At 36.9% G+C, this 23,178-nt stretch overlaps 1 protein-coding gene across 1 annotated transcript in view; it reads left to right on the top strand.

Annotated features, from left to right (window-relative positions):
- Window positions 1-23,178, top strand: part of CSMD3 (CUB and Sushi multiple domains 3) — a 608,404-nt gene that overhangs the window by 340,655 nt on the left and 244,571 nt on the right. The window contains exons 16-17 of the mRNA XM_069854554.1: window positions 9,740-9,934; window positions 20,200-20,338. Of these exons, the coding sequence (XP_069710655.1) occupies window positions 9,740-9,934; window positions 20,200-20,338 (334 nt within the window). The remainder of the gene's footprint in view (window positions 1-9,739; window positions 9,935-20,199; window positions 20,339-23,178) is intronic.

Genomic DNA, 23,178 nt, shown 5'->3' with positions numbered 1-23,178 from the left:
ATGTGTTTGTTTTGTTTTCAAAATTCAGTTTAGGAGATATGTATATCAAAACGATTTTATGATAATACAGTTTCAACCAAATCCTATTTACCTACAAATTCTTAATTTAGGTGTTTAGATTGTCTTTCAAATGCAGCATTAGGGCTAAAAATATGTCTATAATTACAATTTACAGCATTAGAGATTGTTGTGATGGGACTGCTTGGAAGACTGACAAATCAGGCCAGTTTCTCATTGCAAAACAGAACTTCACTGAATTTGTTAATGACACATTTTGTGCTTCTGCTTAAATCCTACATAACGATAATCACCATCATTACATGTACGAAACTGTTACTCTTGAACAGTCATGTGCTAGTTTAGCTGTGAGTGTATATAATACCTGGAGATGACGGCTGCAGTCCATGCTAGCTCCGAATAATCATAGTTAACATAAGCAGGTATAGGAATTCTTTGATAAAAGAAGTCAAATGGCAATAGGCTTGTCTCCTTTTTTGTTCTTTTACCTTCTTTATGGCTGATGATTTTAATCTATTTTTCCCACTCAGAGAAGAGAAAGTCTCATGTTCTCCTGGTATTACAGACCTTGGGTTTTTTTCTTGCTAGTTACTCTTGTGTATTCAGGAGGATATCTGACCTATCTGCGGTTCCTTGCGCTTTTCTTTGTTTAGCAGTTTGCTCTACTTGGATGCCTTCTGTGCGCAGCTACATCTGCCTATCTTTGCCCTTTTGGTGATAAAATTGCTCACATGCTTATGTAAAATGCTTGTATGTTTTGTCTGCCTACACCATTACAATGTTAAAAAGAATATTTACATACTACTCTTAATTTATCTGGTTCATTATGTTTTATATAGGCTGGAGGTAGGTTCATATTACTTATACCCTGATTAATACACATTTAACTTACAACAGCAACAATCACAGGGAAAAAAAATCAAGACTGCCATTCAGAGCAACTACAGAAAATAATAGTTGGTGTTCTGTCTTGAGCTTCTGTCTTCAAGTTTTGCCTACATATTTGTAGCATTTGGAAGGGAAATGAGGACCTTCTGTCTCCTTTTCTATTTAATAGATCTATTACACAGAAACAGGAAATTTCCAATTAAAATGGAGTCCTGTGTATTTCACTTGTGTTGGTCCTGGGGGAGTTTAAAAGGTTAGAACAAAAACATACAGAGCTCCATGTTTAGTACATTTACTCATGGAATAATAGTTGAAGATGACATTAAATATCTTCTCCAGCACTAAATAATATTAGCACTTTTTCACCTTACTTTTTTTGCCAATATCACAGAGTCATATAATCACAGAATCACCAGGTTGGAAAAGATCCACAGGATCATCAAGTCCAACCATTCCTATCAATCACAAAACCATGCCCCTCAGCACCTTATCCACCCATCTTCTAAATACCTCCAGGGATGGTGACTCAACCACCTCCCTAGGTAGCCTGTTCCAGTGCCAAATGACCCTTGCCTGAAAATTTTTTTTCTGATGTCCAACCTAAATCTCCCCTGGCGGAGCTTGAGGCCATTCCCTCTTGTCCTGCCCCCTGCCACTTGGGAGAAGAGGCCAGCACCCTCCTCTCTACAACCTCCTTTCAGGTAGTTATAGAGAGCAATGAGGTCTCCCCTCAGCCTCCTCTTCTCCAGGCTAAACAATCCCAGTTCCCTTAGCCGCTCCTCATAAGACTTGTTCTCCAGCTCCTTCACCAGCCTCGTTGCTCTTCTCTGGACACGATCTAGAGCCTCAACATCCTTCTTGTGGTGAGGGGCCCAGAACTGAACACAGGATTCGAGGGGTGGTCTCACCAGTGCTGAGTACAGAGGGAGAATTACCTCCCTGGACCTGCTGGTAACACCGTTTCTGATACAAGCCAAGATGCCATTGGCCTTCTTGGCCACCTGGGTACACTGCTGGCTCATGTTCAGTCACTGTCAACCAACACCCCCAGGTCTCTCTCCTCCAGGCAGCTTTCTAACCTGACTTCTCCAAGTCTATAGCACTGCATAGGGTTGTTGTGCCCCAAGTGCAGGACCCGGCATTTGGCCTTCTTAAACCTCATGCCATTGGACTCAGCTCAGCGGTCCAGCCTGTTCAGATCCCTTTGCAGAGCCTCCCCACCCTCCAGCAGATCGACGCTTTCACCCAGCTTTGTATCATCCACAAACTTTTTAAGGGTGCACTCAATGCCTTCATTCAGGTCATTGATAAAGACATTGAACAGGGCTGGACCCAGCACTGAGCCCTGGGGAACCCCACTTGTCACTGGCCTCCAGCTGGATTTCACACCATTTACCACCACTCTCTGGGTGCAGCCATCAAACTGGTTTTCCACCCAGACGAATGTTTGCCTGTCCAGTCCAGAGGCTGAGAGTTTCTCAAGCAGAATTCTATGAGAAACTGTGTCAAAGGCTTTACTGAAGTCCAGGAAGACCACATCCACAGCCTTTCCTTCGTCCAGTAGGCAGGTCACTTTGTCACAGAAGGTGATCGGGTTAGTTTAGCAAGATCTGCCTTTTGTGAACCTATGTTGACTGGGCCTGATCACCTGGTTCTCTTGCATGTGCTTCATGATAGCACTCAAGATCACCTGTTCCATGACTTTCCCTGGCACTGAGTTCAGACTGACAGGCCTGTAGTTCCCTGGATCCTCCCTCCTACCCCTCCTGTAGATGGGCACAACGTCAGCCAGCCTCCAGTCAAGTGTAGCTTCCCCAGTTTTCCAGGACTGTTGGAAAATGATGGAAAGGGGTTTGGCAAGCACACCCACCAGCTCCCTCAGTACTCCTGAATTGATCCCATCTGGCCTCATAGACTTGTGGGTGTCTAGCTGGGCAAGCAAGTCTCTAAATACCTCCTCTTGGATCATGGGATCTTTGTTCTGCTCCTCTAACTCCTGGGTTTGTACACTGAGGGAACAACTCTCCTTACTATTAAAGACTGAGGCAAAGAAGGCATTAAGTACCTCAGCCTCGTCCTCATCCTTTGTCACAGTTGTTCCATTTGCATCCAACAGGGACTGAATACTCTCCCTGGTCCTCCTTTTATTGTTTATGTGTTAATAGAAAGATTTTTTGTTATCTTTCACCCACTTGGCCAGTCTGAGCTCTAGTTGTGCTTTAGCCCTCCTGATTTTTTCTCTGCACAATCTCACTTCCTCCCTGTACTCCACCCAAGACACCTGTCCCTTCTTCCAAAGTTCATAGACATTCCTCTTCTTTTTCATGTCTCTCAAGATCTCCCTGCTCAACCAAGCTGGTTTTTTTTCCCCTCCAGCCCCTTTTTCAGAACAGGGGGACAGCTTTTTCCTGAGCTTCTAGGATTTCCTTTTTGAAGAGCGCCCAGGCCTTGTGGGGTCCCTTGCCCCTAAGGATTGTCTCCCATGGGACTTTATCAACCAGACTTCTGAACAGTCCAAAGTCTGCCCTCTGGAAGTTTAGTGTGACTGTTCTGCTAATCCCCCTCTTCACCTCACCTAGAACTGAAAATTCTACCATCTCATGATCGCTTTGCCCCAGGCATCCCCCAGCTGTCACATCCCCCACAAGGCCTTCTCTGTTGACAAACAGCGCGTCCAGGAGGACACCTTCCCTTGCCAGCTCACTCACCTGTTGTGTGAGGAAGTTGTCTTCCATGCCCTCCAGGAACCTCCTAGACTGCTTTCTTTCTGCTGTATTGTACTTCCAGCAGACATCTGGAAGACTGAAGTCTCCCACAAGGACAAATATCATTACAGTTCTTCTGAGGGACATATTAAAAACTGCCTATGTTGTATTGCTGTCAAGTTATTTGGCATTTATCCCACACTAAAGTCCAGACAGAACGTATTTCCAACTAGAGTGAATATAATGATGCAATATATAAGCCCACAGCATGAATAACATTACAAAATGTAGCATGAAGCATTCCTAGGAACATATGGAAAATTAAGTTTTATCAAATGAACACTGAAGTGAGAGGAATGGGTTTAGCCAAATTGCTCCTTTTGGGCAGTTGGAAAGAAGTCAGAAGGACAGGAAATGCCTGAAGGCCAGGCTTGCTGCTATGTGTAGAGGAACGTAGGGATAAGATGGGGGACGTCATGCAAGCCAGCCAGCGCTGTCCCCGTCACACAACTTGATTATTTTAATTTTTTTTTCCTGAGGGTGGAGGTGGTACAGTAGTTTTCCATGCTAACACAAAGACAAAATAGGCAAAAGATGATGGGTGAGTAACTGGTCCAGTTCCTCCTGTATTTTCCCCTCACACTTAAGAGTACAATATTTCTGGAGACTTTCTTGAAATATAAGTGAGTCTTATGTGTAAGTGAAATGTAAAATCTTAAATGTCAGTGAATCCTGAGATATAAGTGAACTGGATGATTTGAAGGAGAGCTGCATACCCACATCTCCTCTTCTGAGGAGAATTTGTTACATGCTCAGCTACATGAAAAACATAATCTTTATTGTTGAAATTGTTTTACTCTTATAAAACAAAAAGGATGCATTAAATCAAAGAAAAAATGAGATTAACTAGGCTTGGTAATTGAGTGACCCAGCCTCCACAGTTTTCCCCAGGGAATGTTAACAATTAATATTATTTTCATTGTATTGCAAGAGTTAAATTTCCCTGTGGCTCTCTATTTCTCTTGTGTTGTAGTTACCTCTCTATTTCTCTTGTGTTGTAGTTACCTCTCTATCTTTTTCTTTTCTCTCTCTTTTGTTTTGTTTTGGATTAGGTTGTCAGTCTTTCAGAGAAGTATTTCTTAAGTCTTACCTTGATGATTGCTGTCTGAATAGGAAAGAGATGAGATGAGATGACACCAGATTACCGTGTAAACATTTTTTTCCTGAAATTGTCTTATATTTTAGCTCCCAGCCCTCTATCTTAGCTGCATCATCCCCAGGTCGTTTCTTACAGATTTGGATTATAAGTGTGAAGACAATGTGATGTTTTCTTACTGACTTCTATAGCTATGAACCGTCATTGCAAAGTAAACTTTGAGCAGTAGTTAGGTATCTTAGTACCTTAAGAAAATATTGTGGAGTCCAGAGTTATTCAATACTATTGAAATGTAAAACCAGTTATAATGAGAATGAGATATGGAATCCATGTTTCTGATCAGAAGTTGCATAGTTTTCTCTGTTTTCTTTTGTTTCATGTCCTTCTAACATTCATAAGAGTTCTGCTCACTTCTTTAAGGTTTAACAGTGACGTGCTCAGTGGTATCAAGCCTACATCTAGTCAAGAGAAGAAAAAAAGTATTGGAGAGCCTAAGGAAGTCATCTTGCATAAAAATTAGGCCTGTATATGTATGGATATTCTCAAGTGATCCCATTTTCAGAACTAGAACTAAATATAGCTCAGTTAAAGTAGGATTTACAGTAAAAATGAAAGATGCATATTATGAGCATGGAATAATCCTTATATTCGGCTTTAAAAAATTTTGAGACTTCCTTGGGCATGTGGTAGTGTGATTATGATATCTTTCAATTAACAATCACTGAAAGTATGCACTGATAGTAACAAATGGTACAATTTTAATTTTTATAGAGATGTAACAATACAACGTTTCATTTGTTGTATAATGAAACCCACTCACTCTGAAAAGAATTAATTTAAATGTTTTCTATATTTGAGCAGTTTAACAGGTTTATGTTTTTGTTTCTTTTTATAAGTGTGTTTAAGCCAGAAAGGGTGGGTGTACTTGTTAAAATCCACTTACAAAAGCAAAAATAACTCCAGAAAATGTGTCTAATCTTTCTTCATTAAAGACAGCTGCATCTGATAAATTACGGGAATAATTTTTCCTTAATAAATAGTTTACTGCCAAAAGAGACCACAAAAAGGAATTAATATAATTTTCACTCTGTCTTGGCATTTCTAAACACAAAGTTAATTAAAAATATCCATATTCTGCTAACACTTCAGCTTATATATTTCAAAGCTATTGCTCTGGTTTTGCCTTCATCAAGAGCAGAAATACGAAATCTCAGAAAAAGTGCAACATGAGCAATCTTTTCTACAAAGAATGTAGACTACTAACATAAATGACTTAATTAATGTTTTTGAGCTATAGGATAGAGAAGAATAAAACTGAATTAATAGTCCATAATCTGATTTTTAAACAATATTTTTCAGACACTATTTTTATCCCATATTTACTTTTATTATGCCAACATATGTGGTCTCAGATAATTATTCTCATTCTAGCAAAACTAAACATAATACAACTTCTGTTTGAAGTAAACAAAAATTATATTTCACATGTCTGGTCTTTGAACTGTTTCACTAAGTCTAACAAAGATTTCTAATGAGTTAAATTTTTGGAAAAACTCACAGAAATGTGTGACTTGTAAATAGATCATGCAGAGAATATTCCAATAACCAAAGGAAGAAGAACTCAAAAGGCTGTGATTTTCAGCTTGGTCAGATCCTTGTATTGGTTTATTTATATCTGACTATGCACTACTCAATGCAAAACGGGGATGAGGCAGGAAAGTGCTCTACTTGGTACAGCAGAACACAGGAATATAGAACCCTGAAATTACATTGGTTTAAGTTGCCACAGATCTGCATACTTACATCTGGCATCTTGCTTACAATTTATATCCCAAATCCAGGAGCCTTAATGACATTTCTGCTCTCTGTGGAGGTATTTATAAACTCAGTAATCACTTAATATTCCCCCTAATAAGCTATCTGCATTGGATTCATTCATGTAAGGGAAAGTCTCAGCCTTTTATCAAATTTCTATCTCCTTTATGAATGCTTCCTGCTTTATAAAGTTGTGTAGTTTGCTTCAGCCTGGGTTTCCTAGTTTAGATCAGGATAGACACAATGCATGCAGCAATTATTATGCAACAGTTGGAGCCATGTGAAGGAGAATGGATATATATTGCCTGTGACAAAAGATTTAGTGCAAAGAAGACTACACAGTTGCAGGTGGTTATCGATTTTGTGACTGTTTGGGAAGGAAGCAGGGTTGGGAGGAACTATATCAACTACAGCTGGGAGAGTTTGGTTCCAGGTGTCCCTGGAGGCCGTCATGGGCAGGCATTCCAGAAGCTAGAGTCGTTCCAGGTTCCCTTCAGGCTGGGATGACTGAGTTTTTTTTTAAATAGAGAGCATCTATATTGTTTGATTTTTGCATGCTAGTGAACTGCTATGACTGTTGCTCATTGATGGGGATATAGGAGGTGCTGGGCAAATATTTTTGTATAAACATAATCTGCTGTTTCTTGCCAGTTATGCAGATTTTTTGTTGATGTTTTAATTGCGCTTTATCTACAAAAGGTACAACCTTATCAACATGTCAAAGGTCAAACTGTGAAACTCTGGCATCAGTCTAATTACTCAAGTGATTTCAGCTTGATAGTCCAAGATCAGATGCAGCTTTTATATCCGAAGAATGCTTTATTCTGTTTTATTGCTGTGATAAGGAATGTCCATCATGGAACATTTTTTCTGACATTCCTGCTATACTTCTTCAGTCTTAATACTTTCCAAGATAAAATTCTTTGAGCTGTTATGTACTACACGGAAGTATGAGTTTATATGTGATGGTACAGAATAACCTACTAGTTATCTGCCTAACTTCTAACTACCTTTCACAGTTGTTTTTTTATGAGGTATCTCTTTATTATTTAGAATTCTACTAACTTCTGTTTTTCTTTGATGTTTTCCTCTAAAAGTGTTACATTTACTGCAAAGCCATTGCTAGACTTATCAGCTAAAACACTTCATAGGGCAGTCTATCAAAACAATTAATTGAGCCAGTGGACCACTTCTTTCAGACCCTGTTTCCAAGGACCTTTCAGAGTAGATCAGATGAGTTATGGTTCATTCCTGCTTTCCTGTCTCTCGATTTTAATTCAAAATGCAGGTTTTAATGTCCTTCTGAGTTAACATCAGAACTGAAAGTACTTCACCATCACCCTGTGTTATAATTGTGCTGCCTGGCTTTTTTTCATATATTACTTCAACTATCATAATGCCAGGGAGTACAAGTGCCAGGAAAACTGTATTTCTTCTTTACAAATAATATTGCATAAAGAACTCTTCCATAGTTTCTTGATTTATAGATGATCAGAAAAATATTAAGGCTGTATCCTGTGTTCTTCTATGTTTAAGGCTTGTATATAATATTACAGTTCCACCGTGAAACTTTTCAGAACTATAGACAGACTGAAGTTTACTTGTTGTGTAACTGCAACCAAGTTAAGCTAAGAGAGTGACTACTGTTGTTGGGAAACATTGTCTTTCACTCTCTTACCTGCCATAACCATCCTATAAATTACAATTCCTTCCATAGAAGCAGCAATAGCAGCTCTCAGTTCATGATGTGAAATATAGAGCAATGAAATGATTTTGCAGCCTTAACCACAACCAAACTATACCTGGAGTCAATGTTTATCTGGACTTACAGATAACAATATTGAAAATCTATCTCTGTGTTGTCTGAAGCCAGTACAAAAAACCAGACAATCAATCCCCTGACAAAAAGTGCCAACTGTACAAAAAGTTTTGAAAACGTTTTTGTAACCCCTATGAAAAATTATGGGATTGCATTTTTTTTAATGCCATCCTCAAATGGTAGACAACATTTCAATGAAAGCACTATTTTCTTTCCCAATATATGCAGCATTTCTGAAGTTGAAACATCAGCAAATAAATGCTTTCTTTCACCTAATTATATGGTTCTTAACATTTCTCTAATGCAATGTCTGAGAAATCTTTCTTCTAAGTTAGTGAAATACTACGTTTAAAAAAAAATATCCTGGGGGAGTTTAGATATGTTTCAGCTAGCAGACGTACTAGTAAAACTTCAGAATAATATTGTTAAAATTATCTGTTTAAGACATAGTCCTTTCTCATGTCTTTATATTTAGACATATTTATGAAGGTATAATTTAGAGTCACCACATGTGAGGAAGGTACATATATTGCCTGTGATATTTGTTCTTACTGAAAAATCAAAGATAAAAAATAAAAGATAAAAAAATTAATAACTGATTAATATATATTTTTAATTATATTGCTGTAAATATGACTTTTCTCCCTTCTGGTAGGAAGATAAGCTTGTTGTTCTCTCAGTTTAAATATATTCTGTAATAAAAGACAAGCTATCTTTGTTCTAGTATCTAGATATATACAGGGAAATTATAATTTTTTAACTTGCCCATAGATAAACTTGAAATTTTGGAATTATATATAACTGCTAGGAATTTATTTGACCTTCAGTATAATTATGTGGTTAGTTTCAGGTTTTCTTTCTTTCACCAGCATCCACCCTTTTGTAGCTGTTTGCCAGCTCTAAGTACAGAAGTAAAATTAGACTATGCCAATATCAGGCATGATGAAGTCAGTATGGCTTGAATGAATATTAAGTGAAATTTGAAATTATTGAAAATATTAAAGACGACTAAAGTCATATCATAGGTGGATGCTTCTGGCCTATTGTAAGATTGGATAGGATGTGCTGTTGGAAAGGAGAACTTAGCCATCACTGAAATCTGCCACCTAGCTGTCCAAACTAAGGTTTATGTTGGTATAGCTTTGACATATTTTAAGCAACTTTTTGTACTAGTTCATATTTTCCGCTGTTGATCATGCTTTTGTTTCTTATTGTTTCCTAAAATAAATAGCTTTTTCTTACTAGCAGAATGAAATCCTAAAAATATCATCTTACTTGCAAGAGTTATAACACTATTTCTGCCCCTCCCTCACTCCCTTTTTATTTTCTTTTGAAAAGCATTTGGGCATAACGAGTGCCCTGATCCTGGAGTGCCAATCAATGCTCGGCGTTTTGGCGACAACTTTCAGCTGGGGAGCTCAATTTCTGTTATATGTGAAGAAGGATTTATTAAAACACAAGGAACTGAAACAATTACTTGCATGCTAATGGATGGAAAAGTAATGTGGAGTGGGCCTATTCCTAAATGTGGAGGTATGTATCATATTTATTTCTTATTTAGGAGAACTTAAGGTAATGTCTTTTAAGTTGTCACCAAATGAAATTCAGATTTTTGCAAATGGATAACACAAAGCTCCTGTAAAGCCTAATCCTTAATAAAAAAGTCTAATGAGGTATGAGCTTTTATTATAACCATGTCTGCTGGAGTGAATTTTTCTCTTAACTTTTACAAGAACAGAAGAAAAACAAAGAAAAATGGCATAAACATCGGTGATACAAGCACTGTTATAGAACTCCTTTAACAATGAAGGCTCATCTAAGAAATTTAGAATTGGAATGGGAGTAGTTCACTCTGTTCATGCTCTTAGGGAGCTCTCGTTTGGGTGTGGTAGAACTGCAATTTCTCAAAAATATTTTATGTTTGAAAGGAACACTCCTGTCTTTCTTTTTTTCTTCCCCCCCTTCCCCCCCTTCCCCCCCTTCCTCCCCTTCCCCCCTTCTCTCCTCTTTTCTTTCTTTTAACAGCATGTATTTGTGCAATTTGAAAAAACAGTATGAAATAATGAGTTTCAATGCTGGCAATACACAAATGATATTAATCTGTTCATTTTTTAACTCTTGTCCAAATAGTATCATGATTGGCCTTGTTAATACCTGGAAGAAAGAGAAAGAAGGTAGAACAAAATAAGAAAACCCTGCTGTTTTCACAGGACTGTATTTTAGTATCTTGAAGGACTCTGTTTTTCAACTTTGATATTTAAATCCCTTGTTTGACTTGCCCTTCGAGATTCTTAAGCACTCAAGAGGCTGTTTTGGTCTTTCTTTTTTTTTATTATTTTCACCCAGTTTCATATGAAATGTTTTCTCCAAAATATGGTTACTGACTTCCTACTTTAGACAAAGGAGAAATTTAGAATCGTTTGAGCGCTCAGTGATGTTTGGTGATGCAATATTAGATTAGAATGAAGATGATGATGACTTTTCAGGTCTTTGGCTATGGTATTAAAAACCATTTAAGAGGTTTTAGCTATCTTTTGCAATGCTTGTTTCTTCTGTCCACAGTAACACCTAGACTGGGGAAGATTCTTTTAGCAATTGATCTTCATGTTTATAGAAATCAAATACTTCCATACCTCACAACCTCTAAACTCCAGTGATATGCATATTTCCCTGGACTTGCTTATACTAATAGATATAAAAATATAGTGTTTACTTCATGACTCAGCTATATTTTAAGATCTCCCCACGTAAATGGGAAAAAAAAAATCAGTTGCTTGTAATGATTTTTTTAAAATATATGATTTCATCAATAATGATATAATCTTTGATTTATAGTTTGTTCTTTTTATTTAAAAAACAGAGCTTAGCTCTTCTATTGACTCTTCTATTGACTATTTTCTCAATTTTAATACATGAATGCAACTCCTTATAATACACTTTGCATCCATTACCTTCTGTGATAAATTATTACTGTTTCATTGATACAAGGTGAGACAGTTTCCACAGGCAAGATAGTATAGGCTATGATACACTTGCTTTATTATAACATGAATGGAGCTGTAAATACTTCTAATAAAACATAAGCTGGCATTTTCAATATGACATACAAAACTTACATTTACGGAAACATTTTTAAATGTCTGTCCATACACAAGATAGTATCATGTATACGTGGTCTGACACTGTAAGTGGAACATGCATTGGAATCCAAATGGTTGGGACACTGGTATATTTGAATCAGATGTATTTAGCAGCTGTAGAATTAGATATTTTTTTTTTAAAAAATAATATAAGGTTTGAAGAAAAATAAAAATATTTTTAAGCTAATAAATTAATTTTGTCTGTTGGAATGTTCAGAATTCTTAATGAACATCTACAAACTTGCCTGTAACACATAGTCATTTCATATATGATGAAGTTTGCTTGCCCTATGCACACCTCATAATTTCATTACCATGTATATCAAGTCAAAAGCCATGAACTCCACACACAGGCTAGGAGATGCTGAAAACGACTGCTGTACAATTTTCCTGTGGTGCAGATTGTTAGGGTCAGGAAACTCATTTTTCAGGGCAATCCTGAGCATCCTTTGCTGGGGCTTCCTCCCAGACCTGCCTGTGGCCCAGGATTCTATTTCAGCTCAGCCTGGGGCTGTCAATTCCTGCCCCATCAATGACACAAGAGTGGCATTAGGTCTCTACCCTTTTTCTCTGCTGTCTCAATGTACTCATGGAACTTCCTGGTTTGACCTCAGACCCAACCGACCAATTGCATTCATCTGATGGTCACGTGGCTGTTGCCAGACCCCTTCTTGTTACCAGTCCTGTCATGTTCAGCTTGCTCAGGTGGGGTTGGATGATACTTCATGAGTGGGAGCACTAGCAATGCGTCTGGCTATGTGTATGTGATCAAAGAACCACAGAATGCTTTGGGCTGGAAAGGACCTATAAAATATAGCTAGTTTGCCCTGAGCATGGACACTTTTCAACTACAAGGACCTTGCCCATGTCTTGTTGAGACTCATGAGGTTCACACAGGCCCACTTCTTGAGCTTGTCCGGATCCCTCTGGATGACAATTAATTCTTGATCATTCTTGGCTCCTGGCTTCTGTTCTCTGGTGGAGCAGCCTGCTTTCACTGTTCCCTGATGCTTTTGAATTTGGGATTCCTGTCCTTGTGCCTTTCATCCTTCTTGTGTGAGGGTTATAGGGAAGATTTTCCTATAATCCCTTCCAATATTATGCTGTTGTACTTGTGCTGCAGCTCTAGTCCTGGACTTCCTGCATAACTCCTGTAATGCTTAATATCCTTCTGTTCTGTAGCATGGGTGATAAATTCTTGAAAAAAGGGTCTAAAATTATGAATCCACAAGATGACCAGTGATTAATTTCATACCCTCAAAGCTTTCTTCATAATCGTATATGGGAATTTCCTGCCTCAATCCCTGCACTTTATTAGACGAAGAAATAAATAGAAACAACTTTTTGAGAATTCTTAGATCATGCTAAGACTGGCTTTAAGCAGCTGGTATAGACCTGAGTTTGACTAAGGGATTCTGGTTGTTGTCAACCTCTAGTTATGTTACGTTACTAATGTTTTTATTTTAAAAAACTGACAGTGGGTATGAAACTGCCACACAACCACCCTGCTCTATCCAATAGAAATGGAAGAAAGAACAGGGGCTGAAAATCACTGTAAAAAAGGTCAGGGAAACAACACTTTAGAAAGATGACTGGAAACTTTTATTTTCTAAAAATACAAGGCTCTTCTAAATAAGCCCAGTCACTCAGCTGTTCTGAAGGGAAAGGAATCCTGAGTCTGGAAAATCAGCATGCAATGGTGAAAGTCAAAGAAAAAGTTCTATTGAATCTTGTACTGGAAGTTACCAGGAAGAACTGTAATTGGGGGAAGAGTAAGGAAGAATTTTATTTTTTTTTAAGAAAAAGAACCAAAACCCAAACCCAACACCAAAACACACTGTTATTGTAACAAATTATTGTAACAAATTATTGTATTATTGTTGCAAATACAATGAGATATTACTCCAGATTTAGTCAACATTGCAAGGGGCATTATTTTAAATATAATATTCATAGGAGCTTTTTTGTAAGAGATCTGCATTTTTATATTCCAAAGAAAATCTTTAACAGTTTCATGTTAATTTTGTGAGAAAATGGAGCTTTGTATTCCAACTATGGTAGTAAACTGGCTTGGAGTTAGTCCATCTGGTGTTCCTATTCTTGTTGATCTATTTTGTAGTTTATAGGTTCTATATCTATTATGAATATGTATAAGTGGTAATGTATACAGTAAAATTTAGGGATGATGAATGCTGTAGACTTAAACTTTCGGCTTCTGCAGTCAATATGAGCTTAAATACATTAGCATTTGTATGGCAGTGTTTGTTGAAGGTAGTATAACAAAGGGACTTTAAGGTAAATGGTGAGAAACATTATTTTAAAACCATCAGTTAAGGGAAAAAAAAGGCTAAATCTGTATATATATAAATGTCTTCAACATATTAGATTCTGAAACTTATATACATTTTAGAAACCTTTTTTTCCTATGCAGTAGGAGAAAGATGGCTATTATGTCCTTAAAAATATAAAATACCTCTTTATAGCACTTCCTCCTTTTAACATAGGAGCTTGGTAAACTACTGAGAAAAATGAACATCAGACAAATGTCTGATAATTCATGATCTTAAATTTGAAGGTGTGTAAAAGAGAACAAAATTAACCCATTTTTGTAAGGGAGATGTTCAGAATGATATAGGCAATGTATTGTGCTGCTTTGTCAAAATGAGCAACCAAAATGCGTTCCACACACTATTATTTGAAAAACAGAGAGAAATTTCAGAAATAGCCATGTCTTTGAGGGAAAATGATATGTACTTCACTCTATTTTTAATAGATACACATGCCCATGAACAGGACAGTGAGACCTTTCCAACTTCTTTGTGATATAATGTGGCTAATTTATTTGAATTATGTTGTCTTATACGTATAATGTCCACTGGAACAGTGGTGTTATGAAACTTTATGGTAGAGCTTTCTCTTCCTGCAGTATAAGATGTTTCTGTTCTCTGTCTACGTGGTTACCTACTTGATAATAGTAATAAAAAAAATTGAGTGTTCTCTGATAATTAAGTAAATAAAGAGTTATATTGGTGATGAGGCAGACTGTATCCTCAACAAGTTTGCTACAACACCAAACCAGAAGCAGTGGCTTATACATCAGAACATCCTGCTGCTATCCAGAAGGACCTCGACAGGCTAGAGAAACGGATCAAGAGGAACCTCATGAAGTTCAACAAGGGGAAATGCAAAGTCCAGCCCCTGCGGGGAACAACCTCATGCACCACTATATGCTCAGGGACACCCAGTTGAGAAGCAGCTTTGCAGAAAAGTTCCTGATGGTTCTCGTGGACCTTTCTCCTTTTTCATTTTTTCTTTTCCAAGTAAACAAAATCATGGACCAGTTAATTATGAAATCAGCTTAAGGCTATTCTTTGTCTTGACTGGCAAATAGATCAGGTCTGTATTAAATCTACACGCAGGAGTAATTTACATGACTCCATCTTTGCTGCAGTAATTTGATGTCCTCACAGAATCATAAAATAGTTTGGATTAGAGGGTACCTTTAAAGATCATCTAGCCCATTTCTTGAAGCCTTGTGCAACCTGACTTTAAACACTTCCAGTGATGGGGCATCCAGAGCAGAACGTAGGTGTAAAATTACCTTCCTCAAACTGCTGGACATGCTTCTTTTGCCCAGGATACAGTTGGCTTTCTGGGCTGCAAGCATACGTTGCCATCTCACTTCCAATTCCATCTACTGCTATCCCTATGTGTTTTCTGCAGTACTGCTTTCAACTCTCATCATCTTCAGAAGGTTTCCTTACAGATCTCATTTGCTTTGGAAGTGAATATTGAAGAATTTTGGTAACAGGCCAAAAGTTTTTGCTTGTGTTTATTAATAAAAGACAATTAATTGTTTCATTCAGACTGTTACAAAATCCATACACATAGTTTATGTCACTTTCAGTGCTTTACTAAGATGCTTTATTCCAAAATAAAAGATAATCTTAAGGAAAATAAAAATCCTATATAAAAATATAGCAAAATCTAGGGTAATTTGCTGAATTTCTTTAGAACAGTGTCACAAAACTAAAATCAAATAAATATGTTAAAAAACAAACAAACAAAAAAAAACCCCAACCCAAACAGAAAACACTACCAAAACAGAAAACCCAACCCTGTAAGATTTACCACTTGGAAACTTGTTTAGTCCATGAGGGTTCATGTACTGAGAAGCTCACCAAATCTAGTTTGGGCTGGATCAAATCCTTAATTAGGAACTGAGCAAAACAACTCCCAATAACAGTAACTCTGTCATACATTTATAGTTCTATAGGTTAATGTATTTACATCAGTAAACAAAGTATTTAAGCATGCTCCAGAATGGTGAAGTGGTATTTTCCTAGTGTCTATAAGATACCATGAGATTGGATGTCCAGGCCCAGAGAGTAGTGGTAAATGGTGTTAAACCCAGCTGGAGGCCAGTTACAAGTGGGGTTTCCCGGGGCTCAGTGCTGGGTCCAGCCCTGTTCAATGTCTTTATCAATGACCTGGATGAAGGCATTGAGAACACCCTTAGCAAGTTTGCAGACAACACTAAGCTGGGAGATAGTGCTGATCTTCTTGACGGTAAAAGCTTGTGGATGATACAAAGCTGGGTGGAAGTGTTGATCTGCTGGAGGGTAGGGAGGCTCTGCAAAGGGATCTGAACAGGCTGGACCACTGGGCAGAGTCCAATGGCATGAGGTTTAACAAGGCCAAGTGCCAGGCCCAGGCACAACAACCCTATGCAGTGCTACAGACTTGGAGAAGTCTGTCTAGAAAGCTGCCTGGAGGAGAAGGACCTGGGGGTGTTGGTTGACAGTGACTGAACATGAGCCAGCAGTGTGCCCAGGTGGCCGAGAAGGCCAATGGCATCTTGGCTTGTATCAGAAACGGCGTGACCAGCAGGTCCAGGGAGGTTATTCTCCCTCTGTACTCGGCACTGGTGAGACCGCTCCTTGAATCCTGTGTTCAGTTCTGGGCCCCTCACCACAAGAAGAATGTTGAGGCTCTGGAGCGAGTCCAGAGAAGAGCAACAAAGCTGGTGAAGGGGCTGGAGAACAGGCCTTATGAGGAGCGGCTGAGAGAGCTGGGGTTGTTTAGCCTGGAGAAGAGGAGGCTGAGGGGAGACCTCATTGCTCTCTATAACTACCTGAAGGGAGGTTGTAGAGAGGAGGGTGCTGGCCTCTTCTCCCAAGTGGCAGGGGACAGGACAAGAGGGAATGGCCTCAAGCTCCGCCAGGGGAGATTTAGGCTGGACATTAGGAAGAAATTTTTCACAGAAAGTGTCATTGGGCAGTGAAGCAGGCTGCCCAGGGAGGTGGTTGAGTCGTCTTCCCTGAAGGTGTTTAAGGCACGGGTGGACGAGGTGCTTAGGGGCATGGTTTAGTGTTTGATAGGAATGGTTGGACTCGATGATCCGGTGGGTCTCTTCCAACCTGATTATTCTATGATTCTATGATTTTATTATTATGTGTAATAAAATTTGCATGTATATACACATACACTCACACATACACTGAAATACATGCTCTTCTCTAATTATTTGTACAGGTGAACAAATCTCACCATTGGCACGTATCCAATTCATGTACAAGAGAGAAAATTAAGGTTGCAAAGGTCCTCGGTTTAATCTTGGTATCTCTTAATTCAACCCCTAGGGACCCAATTCTAACACTTTCTACTGCAGTTAGCAACTTTGAATTTGCTCATTGATACGTTTTATAGCTCAGTAGGTTTAAAAGGTTCTGCTCTCCAGAGTATAGTGTCCTCACTCTGGGAGTGGAATTAGCATGGCCATAACATTTGTGGAAATATAGCTATAAAAGTGTAAATATTTGGTTTGAGTCCCTGAATACCATCTCCTACACAACGAGGAGATGTAATGAGCTATAAGGCTATTAATATCAAGATCATCTTGATACTCTTCTTAAGCTGAACCTAAAGAATCAACTTTGCCAGTTAGTTCAATTCTTATTTATACAACACAGAAAAAAATGGGTACTTTTATTAGGACTTTGTCTAGAATAAAAGATATCCAATGGTTGGTACTATGTTGCTGAGAACTCTGACAAATAAAACTTCTTTTTCTCATCCATGCTGCATCAGTGCATATCTGTACCACACAACAGATGGTAATGGAAAATAGAGTGATGTAAATGCTTCAGTTCTGTTGTCTGCTTTGTATAATTTAGTATTGTCCAGAAATGGTGTTTCTTACTTCATGGCTGACATTTTTGGGAAGCAACAAACTGCTTCTGTCTGCTTTTGTAAGGCACTGAAATATGTGTTGCTTGGTTTTTTCCTTTGCCTCACAGAGAGGACTTGTAAATAGGTCTCATCAAAAAGATATTTTGACAGCAAAAAGTAGTTTTAATGTAAAGTTTGAATTGAATAGCTAATACATTCTGCAGTCTTCATTTTCTATAAAACAGTTAGCAATTCCTGAAAATAAAGAAACTGTAGGCTGCTCATCATTTGAGACCGTGGTCACCAGATTAAGAACATGCTTTATCTGATCCTTTCCTCTTTTAAATGTTTCTTTGTTGACCATCATGGAAAACATAATTGTTGCAGAATATAAATAACATGTATCTTATATTTCACAGTTTCTAAATTGTAATACTGTATGCTAAATAAGGCTTCACATATTTATGCTGTCGTGGTAGTCTAGTGAAAAATTGACTTTTATGCTACTGTATTTTTCTTATCTTTTTCTTTGTGACGAGGCTTAACACCTTATCAGGTCCTTATCGCCTTGTATTTTCATCAAAGTAAGTTTGATTAAGTCTCTTCAAAAGGTCACGGGTAGTAGTCATATAAGTCAGAGCATCTGTGTAAAAGATTTTTTTCTGTAGTATTACTCCTAACTCCCTCTTCTATACTTAAGATTCTAGGTAATTCATTTTAGTTTAAATAATAATTTAAAAATCCAAATTACTAAAAGTCCCCTACTCACAACAGTTTATATTGAAGTAGCTGGGTTCACTAAAGGACAGCAATACGCAAGAACTTCAGTGAGTGGAAAAGTTTAGTTTAGAATCAAGTATTTTACAAATTATATTGTCCCAGGAATAAGTAATTGAAATAAGCTTCTGTAGCATGGTAACACAAGGAAAATCTACCTCATTCTTCTACAGGAAAATATATTCATAGTGTTAAACAAGGATATTTTTGGTTTGTGTGTTTGTCTATATAGGTATTATAGTACATTCATATATAAAAAGATACATAAATGTGGTCTTTTGTGGATGCTTGCAATTGTGCTGAACAACATGTGTTCAATTTACAACACTGAATGTGTATTCAATTCATAAGATGTCTGAGATGCTTTAAATCGCTAGAAAAACATTAAGATTTATTACATATTTTAAAAGCGCTAATACTTCTAGTGACAGAATTACTGCAATTCTTAGGTGTCTAGAATTCAAGATAATTCTGTGTTTTAATTTCTTTATTTAAAAAATATCAATCCCTTACTGAAAACAAATAAACAAAACCAAAACCAGGCACTCCCCTGGTCTTTTCCTCACCTATCCATAACACTGGGTAGAAGATGATTCACAATATTTCAATGACATGTGCACTGGACTTTACATACACATATAGATCCAACAGATGTAATGGGTTTGCATTCATTCATGAAATTAAGAACTTGCACAGAACTTCGCAAGACTTAAACCTAAAAGACCTATCCTTTACAGGCACTGGTTTTACATTTCTTACTCTTCCCACATGGAAGATTATACCATCTCTAGGGTAGACCAGTGTTCTCTGTAGCCAAAATTATCATCAGCCAAACATGATTACTACTTCTGAGAATCTCTCTTTTTGCCCTGTGACTCTCTTGACACTGATCAGCTAATGGAAACTTCCTTCATTCTGTACCAGATTCTGTTCAAATATTTAATAATAATTGTTATTAAATAAAAGTTCTTCAGGTTTGTAATATCGACAGCTGTGGAAATGATTCCCGTCACTAATGTGTGATTAAGCCAATGAAAATATTTCAATACATTTACCAATAACTTTGGTTTCAGTTGCTTTAATATGGTTTTCCTACCTTATATTTTCTCACTATCTCTGAGAGAAAATCCAGACTTTATTTCTAGAAATTCTGCTTGTAGATGTATATATTACAGTATTCAACATACATTTGACAAGTGCTTAAAAATTATCAACTAACCTTGTAAGAATGGTAAGTATGTCTTTCTCATGAATGAGGAATTTGAACTTCCAACATGGCAAGCAATATGTATATGATATGACCATGGGTTCATGTCAAAGCTAAAACAACAATTCACTTGGTTCTAGCTTGCTCACTGAAACTTCTGCAAGTTTTTCAAATCTCTCTGCTGACATTTAAAAGCAGTATAATGACACTTTTTAAACACTGTTTTGTTATATGTCTTTTATTACAGGAAACTAGATGGTACCTGTAAGAATACAGCGTAATGCTTTGTCAGAACTTATGAATGGTTTATTTTGTCTTTTAAATTCAATTGTCTTCATCTAATTCTGAACTCCACAGAGTCTGTTATCTTTGAAGCATTGTTGCATCTTCCTGCAACTGGATTGTTTGAATTTTTTAGTATAGATATCCTAGGTTGAAAGTGATAATTGTTCATTATATATAATGTCTGTGCTATTATACCTTTCTCTTTGTTTCATTTTTAGCTCCATGTGGTGGGCATTTTTCATCTCCCAGTGGAGTAATCCTCTCTCCAGGCTGGCCGGGGTATTATAAAGATTCCTTGAATTGTGAGTGGGTGATAGAAGCTGAACCAGGACACTCTATCAAAATTACATTTGAAAGGTCTTGGCTAATTTTTTTCTTATTTAATATCTTACAGTTTTTGCCCAGAAGCAGGAGTTTATTAGCTGTGTCATGACATTAATTTGCACTATATCTAAAATGAAGCATATGTATTATCAGGTAGGATTTTTCAGAACACCTTAGTGCCTTTTGAGCATTAATTTTATCTTTATCATAATTTCTGCTTTGATGCACTGAAAAGCTTTTGAAATTTCAGTCCTCTTGCATACATATAAACCTGTCTGGCCCAGTTTAAAATTTTGTCTGTTTTCAAAGATTGGCATGTCTCGTTTGCTTGTAATTGTGTTGCTATGATGAATTATACTTAAGAAGCTTTTTTTTTACTCTCAAAAACGTAAAATCTTCAACTCAGAAAATCTGGATCACCTGTGAAAACTGCATTAAGTACATTCATATTCTTATCCACCATGAATATTAAATTATTAAATCAGCCAATCTATTCTTGTGAAAGGACAGCGTGCTGTCAGGACAGAACTCCAGTTTCCCCAGATTATTCACTTTTCTTACATTACTACCTGTAAATTACGTCCCTTTCTGATTCCAGGGACTGAAATATGTTGAGGAACTTATATTTCTCTTGGCAGCAGGGCATAAAGATTTAATTTAAATTATTCGTGAGCAAGCAAAGCAGAAAATATAATTTAAAAACCACTACATTCTACCTATATAGAAGAACATACTGAATTCTTCATAATTGTGAGTATTAATAAAGTTAAATGATGATGCAGGTAAAAAGGACCTTTGTTGGTCAAAGTTATAGCACAAAAATATCATGCAATTATCTCTCAATTGTTATTTATACAGTGTATTTTGATTGCTGCTGGTCACATTCAACTTAAAAGAGAAGATACCCTTTCATTTTAATACAGTTTAAATGTCATTTTTAGCAAGGTTTAAAAATTACCATGTTCTCTTAGCAAAATTTCTCTTTCTGATAAGGTTGTTTAAAACTCTTTTCTAGTGTTGTAGATTATGCTGTAATAATGTGCATAAATATAATTTCAAATAATTTCGTTTTAATTTTTCAGTATTTAATTTTTCAACAAAACTTTTGATATAGATAGTAATTTCAAGCATTTGCCTTTTTAGTGACAGAATTCTATGTCAGCTGGATTTTATTCCTTTGCACCTGAGCTTCATTAAGTCTGACAATCTCTTGTGTACATTTTTTTGTTTGTTTGTAATGCATTAATGCCTTGTCATAAAATTGCATAACCTCTATTAATCTTGTAGATATGATGAATAATAACAAGATGTGGTCCCTTCAGATCACAGATAGAGCTCCTATCCTCTTTATAACCTCATCTCATTATGATATTTTGACAATTCTTCTTCCGTTGCTGTTCATTCTTGACACTTTTGTCACTTGCCATAAATTGGACTGATATGCATATAAGTCAGATGCAGCAGGGTGAATCTGAAAGGCTGTAGTTATGCAGTGATGCTTGTATTCTTATGTATTTCTTTGCAGGAATACATGTAAAAATACATGTATATATATTCACACAAGTATATTTAAGTATATAGTTACACATTTGGCTCCTCTCTTTTGACATTGCATGTGTGCAAGGTACTGCATTCTATGACTGTACATGTTCCCGTGCCATGGAGCCAGAACACAGGAGAAAAGAAAGAGATTTACAGACAAAGTGAATAATAATAATGATTAATTTTTGTGGTTTCAGAAGTTTCATAACTTCTTAATACTTTGTTTTATGATCACGCATATATACTCTATAAAGGGTTCATTTCTGTTCTGTAGGCATAGCTATTTGATAATCTGTTGGATATTTTGTTATAAATCAGTGACTTTTTTGGCTGAATTGAAATGACAGAAGGGAGAAACACAAGTACTATTCTTCATTGTAATGAAGTGTGCATCATGAAGTCTAATTATGAGTATTTAAATGATAGGGATGTTAATCAGCAAACTGCTGATTGGAGTACTAGTCACAGTTGACTAATGGATATACACTGTGCAACAGGTTATTTTACTCATTTCCTGATGCTCCAATGAATTGACAAGGTGTCTTTTAGAAACAAAGGTACATGATATACATCTTAAATCCGCTTTATCTGTTCAAATAAGATGAAAAAAGCGTGTGCTGTCTCCTGTGTTGAGTTTTGTTTCACTTCTATCTGCCTGAATGAATTTTTGTGAGTCCTTCATAAGAATAGACCTCACATAGTAGTGAAGCCATCCAGGTTAATTTAAGAATAGTGACTATTTAAGTAGGAAATTACATTAGAATGGTCTTACACAAGTGCTAAATATTTTTTATTCAGTTTCCTATAAACACCTACTGGTTCATCACACCAGGGAATAAATCAGATAAGTTGATCATCCAGAGGAAGGGAATTCAAGGCAAAAAATTATAAGCTATACCCTTATAAATTAAATTTAAATTGATCAATTGAGCCAAATGACAAGTAAAGGTGTTGTATGTAATCCCCATTTCAAATATCTTTCAATTCATCTCATTAAAAAACAGTCCTCTTTTTTTTTTTTTTCTTGGGTGCTTGCTCATTATTTATCTCCTTGTTTTTCTAGTGTTTGTGGTGTTGTATGTACTCTTTGAATAAGTACTTATGAAAGGATATCTTTTATGCCTTTGGAGACTAAACTTAATGTCATCGTGTCTTGACTGGCCAAACAGTGGCTTTGCATTTTTGATGTCAATGCCTTTTCATGCTTTCTGTCTTACGGATGCTTTTGATAAAGGAGCTAAGAAAGCAGAGAAAGACTGAATGATCTGTCTTCAAGTTGGCTTCTGTACAAGTATTGTAAAAAGCAAGTTATTGCTGAGTAGATTTTTACC

The sequence above is a fragment of the Phaenicophaeus curvirostris genome, chromosome 3 (assembly GCF_032191515.1).
Source record: "Phaenicophaeus curvirostris isolate KB17595 chromosome 3, BPBGC_Pcur_1.0, whole genome shotgun sequence".
In the NCBI taxonomy this organism is placed as follows: domain Eukaryota; kingdom Metazoa; phylum Chordata; class Aves; order Cuculiformes; family Cuculidae; genus Phaenicophaeus; species Phaenicophaeus curvirostris.
This window is presented reverse-complemented; position numbering and strand designations above follow the sequence as displayed.